Source organism: Ziziphus jujuba, chromosome 1 (genome assembly GCF_031755915.1).
Source record: "Ziziphus jujuba cultivar Dongzao chromosome 1, ASM3175591v1".
NCBI lineage: Eukaryota > Viridiplantae > Streptophyta > Magnoliopsida > Rosales > Rhamnaceae > Ziziphus > Ziziphus jujuba.
In genome coordinates, this window is record NC_083379.1 from 12,721,777 (window position 1) to 12,730,487 (window position 8,711).

An 8,711-nucleotide genomic window follows, 5' to 3' on the forward strand; every position below is an offset into this window, starting at 1 on the left:
TCAATACAACTGCAGCAATCAGGAATAAATAAGCTATCTGATTGTTGTTGTTCGTGATTATAATGGAGATATTTTGAAGATCCACTCGTTCTAAGAAGGTATTCTTATCCCTGAGATTATAAGGCTTTGTGCCATTTTCAAAGCGTTGATGATGGCAAAAGCTGAGGGATGGGACCGGATGATTATTGAAGGAGATGCCTTAGCTATCATTCAAAGCTTGAATGATTTTGACACCAATACTTTACATTCAACTAGTTCCTTTTTTGAAAATGTTAGTATTTTGCATCCGTATTCTTTTCTATTGTCTTTCAATGGGTTACAAAAATAGTTAATAGACTAGCCCATATAGAATGTCAATGGGCAGCCAAGAAGTATATTTTCGCTTCCTTAGACCTTTTTTGTTTTTCCTTTGAGTTTTAGATATGTTTGAGTCAACAGAGAAGGCCCTTGGCCTCCACTCAATTCGATTCTCTTTGGACTTTTCGTTTTCTTTTGATTTCTAATATAAACCCATTCTTCAGTAAAAAACAAAAAAAAAAAAAAAAAAAAAAGAAGAGTTCCATGATGATAAACAATATAATATATGTATTACATATTTTGTATAAATTTTTTTCTTAATAAAATATTCAAATTTTAGAATAAAGTAATTAAAGGATAATTTTGAAAATTAAAAAAAAAAAAGGAAAAAGGGTGGGATTGCATACACGATCCTATTGCAGGTAGAAATTCTCTAAAATACATATATATATATATATATAGTCCAGTACCTTGTTTCAAATGGGCCTGTCTGGCCCAGGATTTTTTGTAAAATCCTTAGGACAAAATTTATGTAATGAGAAATCAACCACAAGCATGGTAACTTTGCCGAAACCAAAACTTGAAGGCAATGTATGAAAGTAAAAGAAAGGCAGAGCTGTGATTTCGAATTGCATTCCAAATGTAAGAGCCGCGTCGTCTTCAAACAGATCTTCCAATCAAGATTTAGGTTTATCGAAGCTACAATAAACATCCCCATTCCCCATTACACTCCAAAAGGAGGAGAGAGAAAATAGAGAGAGAATTCTGATACTCCTACTCTTGAAACTTTTTGTGGGATTCCCACTTCCCACAAATCCAAGACTTCGCAACTACATCCTGCATTGTTCTCAAAAGGTCGGTTCTTTCTTGTTTAAAATCTTTTGATTGTGTTCCTTTTCTTTTTGGTTCCTGAGAAACATAGTGGAAATGCAAAGAAAACATTCAACTTTGCTGTGATCTTTTGTTATGGGTTTTGTACATGTATTTTATAATGTGTTTTTGTTTTAGTTTTGTTCTGGGTTCTTTAGGAATAAGAAGTTATGGGTCATTGGTGAGTCATTCTTTTTTTGGTATTTTTTTACTTTGTGGCATTGCTATTAAAGATCTTGCAATGAAAATAATCGAATTTCTAGCATTCTATTTGAGGCTATTTGAATTCTCTTTTCCTTTTTCCGGAGGGGAAAATAAAATAAAAAACTTCACTATAAGACTGATTGTGTCATATAGTATTAAGAATTGGTGATTTTGTATATTTCATTTTACAATAACCTTTTTTTGGTTATGAATGGGTCAAAATTATAGAATCTGGTTCAATAATGTCCAAATTGTACATATATATATCTTGAATTTCTGTTGAATTGAAGCTTGTATATTTACATGTGTAAGATTCAAATTGAGTTCATAGTTGAACTTAAAAATCTCTCCAATTGCTGATGCTTTCTGTTTTTCTTTTTTTCTTCTTCTCTTTTTGCTAATATAATCTCCATAGTACAGTGTCTTGAACAATTTCCACCTATTGACCCTTTTTATCTGAGCCACTAAGAGCTTACCCTATACAGTTTCAACAATAATTTCGTTGTAGAGAAGTTTGAAAATAAAATAGTTAACAAAGAAGAAGAAGAAGAACAGACCTCCTCGTTTGATTTGTCATTTCATACTAAGACTGTTAAGCGATTGCTACTGCATTTAGTAATATATCTAGAGTCCCCAGCTTAAAGCATAAAATTTTATTTCTGAAATTCCATTCTATCCATATATAACAACTTTTTTCATCCTGACAAAGAACTCGTACGGTTTTTAAAACACCCTGTAGTTAGTGTTAGTTTCAACTTTCAATTTCCATTAAAAGAAGGTTGTAGGATCTGTAAGTGGTCCTCTTTTGACATTGATAAAATCATCAATTTTAGTGGTTATGTTTTTCAATCTTTAAATAAGGAGGTGCTTCAATGAAAAAATATTAAGTGGCTGTAAAGAGTCATTAGTCATCCCCTTTATTTTTTTTTTTTTCTTTTCATTATGGTACTAAAAAGTAGGTAGATTTTTTGACTTGACAAGTTTAGCATATGGTGAGAAAAGTTACACAAAGGGCTTGAGCAATGGCAGTTTAATCCAGGGATTTAACCCAGTACTTTAGTGTTTGCAGAGTACATGCAGTTACAATAAGAACCAAGTGTTAGGTGCATAAAAACAAACTAATTAGTAGAGATGGTATTATAGCAGTTTCAGAGGACAATTGTGACTTCACAGTAGAAGCAGAATGCTCTAACAAGAGAATAGCAGCTGAAGATCCAGAATTTGCCGAAATAGATTTAGGATTGGGGTTATGATTATGTTTAGGATTTTGTGATACTTTATGGTTATGGTTAGGCTTATTATAACTGCCAAGGTTAAGAGAACTAGAATCAGGGTGGACTATGACAAGAAGAAGCAACTGGTGGTGTGATGAAAACTAGGGGAAGATTTTGGGTCGCTCTCATGTCATTTTAGATGAAAAGGAAAAGAAACAAGACAAGAACTAGGATTCCATAGCAAAAACAGTGCTCTGTAATATGCATAAAACAGATATTGATACAGTGAGATATTTATAGGTTTCTAACATTCCTTTTAACAAACTAAAATTACTATATCTCCCTTAATTAAGCATTGCCAAAAATAGGAAAATATCCAGAGATTCCAAAAGATTTCTTTTCTCAAGAGCATAACTGTTTTATATATTTTTCCACTAGTCTTGGTGGTAATTATACTAATACGACTGCAGAGAATGTTACAAGGATATAGGTTCTCAATTTTCTTTTGACACATTTTTCCTGTATTAGAGGACCAGATAATTGAGCAAAATTATTGATGCTTTGAAGCTATGATTATTCTGAGCTGTGCTATGTTTTTATGAAAAATAAATGCAAGATTGTCCTCTATGTCATTTAATATTAGTACTTACATAAATCACCTCATTGTTTTTGTTGAAATTTTTAGTTATTAATTATATGTTTTTATAGGATGTATTCTCAATTATTTTATTTCCTTTTTTCCTTGGGTTAATATTGATATACCTCCAGTTACATAAGAAGTTCCCAAGATGGTTGACAAACATTTTACCATAAATTTGAATGAGCCTCTTGTTTTCCAGGTCAGTTCTCATTTCTCTTTCCCTTTCCACTGGTTTGTTCTCTTCTTTTCTTTTTTTTTTCTTTTTTTTTTTTTTCTTTTTTTTTTTTTGTTTGGTTAGTCCAAAATCTATAGGTTTCAAATATCCTTGCATGTGATGCATTGTATGCTTTACTTTTATGATGTCTAGTAGCACATGTATATTATAGAAATTGTATTTCATTGATTTAGAATGATTGAATCACACTAATAAATTGAAAAGCTATAAACTGACTTTAAAAACCATCCAATTAACCTGTATTTATTCTGGGCTCACATGTCTACACAATCAGGAAGCTAGATACAAAAAAATAGGGGAAATTACTGTAATATAATGAAATCAAATATGCCATAACAAAATAGGAATCCCATAATGGGATGTTGATCAAATCTTTCACACTCCCCCTTCAAGCTGGTGCTGATATATTCCCTATTTTTATCATTTTTAGAAAACAGTGAAAGGATGTACTAGAATGACCTTTAGTGAGAATACATGAAAGTTGCTTCGCTGATTTAACATAAAAAGGATTATGAGAAATACTTATATTGATTTATTTTCACTGTAGAATTTCAAAGTGTTCCAAATACATCCCCAAATCTAAAAGTATAATTTTGAGCCATAATAAGCCATAGAACTGAACTCAACCTCTGCACTGGATATTGCCACCAAAAACTGCTTCTTGCTTCTCTATGAAATTAGATTTCTACCAAGAAACGTGCAATAGATGCTTATGGTTCTTCAATCAGCAGTTGAACCACCCCAATCAACATCTATGTAGGCATATACTATTCTCCCCTGGTATTGTAGCTTTCCATGAAGTTTCCAACAGGTCAATTGAGTATGCCAAGGTTTAATCCAATAATCACACACCATTGGTTGTCTTTCTCTGAAGGTTTCTTGCCTTCATTCTTGTCAGCCGTGAGTGTGTATTTGCATGGATATTTTAGATAAAATATGTACATGTTTATGTATTATGTATGATTTAATTTATAGTGAATTATTGATACATGCACATATATATATATATATATATATATATATGTATATATGTATTTAAGACTCTATATTTGTCAATCTAGTTTGACAGGGAAATTACAATAATAAAAATTGCTTCAGTTCTCTGTTAATCTTTAATTTATATCCCCACCCTTTTCCACTTCATTTTGAACTTTTTCCATATGGAACTAGTGTCAATTTCCTATAGCCCTTTATTCACTCTTTCTGCTAACAACCTAGATAATAGATATAGAGTCTTATCTTTTAATAACTTCAAAATTCATCATGCTTTTAGCCTATTTGACCCTTTCTGTGTTCAGGTTGGCCATCTTGGAGAAGATTATAATGAATGGGTTCACCAGCCTATCATAAGCAAGGAAGGACCCAGACTTTTTACAAATGACTTTTGTGAGGTGTTATTCCAGTCAGTTATTACTATATGTATAAATTATGCATATATATTCAACTTGATCACTTATTTCTTATTCTATAGCTAAATCATTACACCATTTTCATAAAGTTCATTCTAATACATCAAATTGTAATTTGGAATTTGTGGTGGCTGAAATGATTTCTAGTAGATCTGTATTGTGGAATTTATGGCAACTGTTGATTAATAAAGAACTTAGCTCTTCTTTTGTCATTGAATGAAGCATAATTGGAACCACATTGGTATAACGAATTTTACCTGTGTATTTTCTTAATGTATGAATTTCTTATTGTAATTGATGAAAATTTCTCAACTTTTTTTCAATAGTACATCAAATATTGATTTTCTAGATGTTGAAAAGTGATACGTTAAAGGATAGTCTTAAGACTTCAATAAAAAATAGATGAGACACAGGAAATTTGAAAAGCGATACATTGGTCAAGTATTCTGATTAGGAATTGCCTGAATGAAACTTGGATGCTAATGTTCTTTAGAATTTCAAGTTATATTGAGGCTATTTGTACCTTTGTATTTCTAGAAATTACAGAAACATCCCTTGCATGTCATTTTCATTGCAAAAATTTATGAAATCTTTTCATTTAAATTTTCACATTTTCATGGAAACACAATTAATTAAACTTTAATTGGCAGTTGCACATCTTATACATTAAATTCAAATGTGAAGTTTCCAAAAACATAGGCACAGAAAGGGGTGAGCACTCCTTGTTTATAACTAGGCTTATAGGTATAGAAGTTTTAGTTGTTTTCAATGTACGCAAAATTTACATGCTATTGTAGCCTATGTGATATGTTGGTAACTCTTTTCTAGTGCATGCAAGTGCTGGTCTTTTTGACTCATTTACTTCTAACAGTTCTTTACCCGCACAGTATGGTGGGTGATTCCACTTATATGGCTGCCTGTTATAGGCTGGTTAGTTTCCATCTCTGCTCGAAGGGGCCTTACTTCACATCAGGTAACTTATGCTTTACTTGGTGGTGTCTTTGTTTGGACATTGCTGGAGTATAGTTTGCACCGCTTCCTTTTCCACATAAAAACAAAAAGCTATTGGTTAGTTTTCTCTCTCTCACTCGTTCACTATCTGTCTGCCAATTCAATGGAAACATCATTTATTTTTAGAACTTTTTCAGGGCAAACACTTTACACTATCTTCTTCATGGTTGCCATCACAAGCACCCGATGGATGGATTACGACTTGTTTTCCCTCCTGCAGCAGCAGCTATTCTTTGTGTACCAGTATGGCCACTTCCACTATTCCCTTATGAGAGTTGTAAAACTATATTAGGATCTTTAATATAATTGGAAAGAAACCAAATATTTCATCCCCTTCAATATAAAACAACAAATTTCCTCGAATATGGTCTAAATGCGTGAAGAAAATGTTCATTACTTCGATAAATCGATTCAAATCCTTGCACAATTATGATAAATTAATTGTAATAGCCAGTGCTAAGTTTGTGACTTGGAGAGTAATATTAGTGAAATATTGCATCTTATCATTACGGATATCAAATGTTGATTCAAACTGGTACTTGGCTAGGTTTGGGCCTCGTTTAGGCTTTTGTCATCACCATCCACCGCACCTGCGCTGTTTGGAGGGTGCCTATTGGGATATGTAATTTATGATGTTACTCACTACTACCTACATCATGGAAAGCCATCTAAAGGTTTTGCTCAAAATCTGAAGGTGATAATCCTTGGAAACTTCCTATCTTTCCTACTGTTTTCAGTCTGCATTAGTATTTAATGCTATTGCCTTCATATTTTATGTGTCCAAATTTTATTTTATTTTATTTTTGTCTTTGACAGAAATATCACTTGAATCATCACTTTAGAGTTCAAAGCTTGGGATTTGGGATTACTTCACCCATATGGGACAGGGTTTTTGGAACACTCCCTTCAACAAAGGCTGCTTGATAAATTCGATGATAAAATTATGGGCTATAGAAAATTTATCCATCAAAATTTGTGGGTGTTGGCTTCAACTCTGTAGACTAAGGTGCTTCGCATCATTTGGCTTTCCTTTTGCTGCTACTTTAGTAAAGCATTGCTGGTTTTTGGCGTATGTTTGTAAAATTGTTTATTTCACATTCCTCTATCTGCATTATCATAATTAATTATAATATCAACAACTTGCAGTTTTGATGGGATGTTAAACTCAGGGATTTCATGGTCAAATTTCGTAAATTTCTTTACCAGGAAGAAGCTTTCCACATTTTAGTTAAAAGTAATGCCACTGTCGCCAATCATACGGCACGATATGAAAAAGTGATAGACACACAATTTCAGATAGTACGACCTAAACCAATTGTGCGGGAATGTCGGATTATGTGAAAATGGCTGTCGCGATTGAGTGCAAAATTTTATAGAAAAGAATATTTATGATTTCATTATGTTGGCAACTACACGTTACCTTGCCTCAAAAGGCTACATTTTACCTAACTAATTAAGATTTTATTGGCTAAAATACAAAAAAAAAAAAAAAAAAAAAAAAAAAAAAAAAAAATTCTTATAAAATTTTATTGGAAAAATAATTTATAAAGATTTGACAGCCTACAAAATGTTAGATGATTCTCTTGAATATAAGCATATTTATAAGTCCCTTTTTATTTTTTATATTTTTAAATGTAATTAGAGGTTATGAGAAAATGCACTTACCTCTTTTTTCTTTTTCTTTATATATATATATATATATACATGGAAAATGGTAGCTGATCTTTACTCATGAATAGCTAAGATATTTTGGAAATTGAATAGAAAGCCGTAGGCCGTCCAATCCAAATAAATAGAACCATCACATGGTTCATCAAATTTAGCCGTCTTTTACCATCATATGGACCTGCTGGCAGCGAAAAGACCACCAACAAAATGAATTTACGTGGACTTCCCCTAAACTCCAAATATAGCATATTTTATTTTTATTTTTTTCTTTTCAAGAAAAGAAAAATCAATGTGCATGTTCTCTTTTTGTTAATCAAGCATAAGATTACATTTAGAAGTGATTCTCGAACTTCTTAAAATATTACAGATTAAATAAAAGTGATTTTTGATATTATTGGATGGATAAAGACTCAATCAATAAGTTCAGGAAAAGAATAGTTCTATCAACACTATAGTCTACAAAAACTAACATTTAATTACATTTTTGTTCTTTATACCAATAAAACAATACCCATTTTACATTCAAAACTAATAAAACTAACCTAAGGAACACTATATTTTTAGTAACACTTTTAATTCCAATCGAGCAAGGCCACTGAAAATCCAAGTCGAGTCACTTGAATGGTGTTTTGCCCAATTAACGCCGAATTCTTGCCAACAATGAGATGAAGATTATTAAAGGGGCCACAATAATTACCGAAATATGAAAATCCTACCAGGTCGATAAATAGGATCTTGGAATCCTTCGGTCTCTCTCTCTCTTTTGTTTTAGCAGACTTTGATATGCAGTGTGAGTTTGTTTGTAAGCGTTAAATTTTTGAGTGGGAGGTCAAATCCCTTTCAATTTAGTCTTAGTTTTTTTTTTTTTTTTTTTTTAATAAACAATTTAGGATTAGTTTTGCATTCGAGATTTCCATTTTGCAGCAGAAAAATCGATTTGAACTTACGAAAATGCTCAAAATTTAATGCTCAATGGTTTAACTTTATTTTTTTGGTAATAGGTTTATAAAGCTGTGCCCTTCCAATTTCACTACCTACCAACTAACCCGGGTAACTGCTTTTGAATTTTTTTAATACTAATTTTTTGTTGGGTTTTTAATAATTTTTTTCATTTATCTTTTTTATTTTTTGTCTAAGAATTTATTTCATTTATATAAACTATC

General features: G+C 31.7%; 1 protein-coding gene across 1 annotated transcript; it reads left to right on the forward strand.

Annotated features, from left to right (window-relative positions):
• Positions 1-849: 849 nt before the first annotated feature.
• LOC107417928 (dihydroceramide fatty acyl 2-hydroxylase FAH2) lies at positions 850-7,044 on the forward strand. The gene is made up of 7 exons (XM_016026590.4): positions 850-1,152; positions 3,354-3,424; positions 4,759-4,851; positions 5,741-5,937; positions 6,018-6,123; positions 6,428-6,574; positions 6,697-7,044. The coding sequence occupies exons 2-7, from the start codon at positions 3,374-3,376 to the stop codon at positions 6,802-6,804; spliced, it is 702 nt and encodes a 233-aa protein (XP_015882076.2). The 5' UTR covers positions 850-1,152; positions 3,354-3,373; the 3' UTR covers positions 6,805-7,044.
• The last annotated feature ends 1,667 nt before the right edge of the window (positions 7,045-8,711 follow it).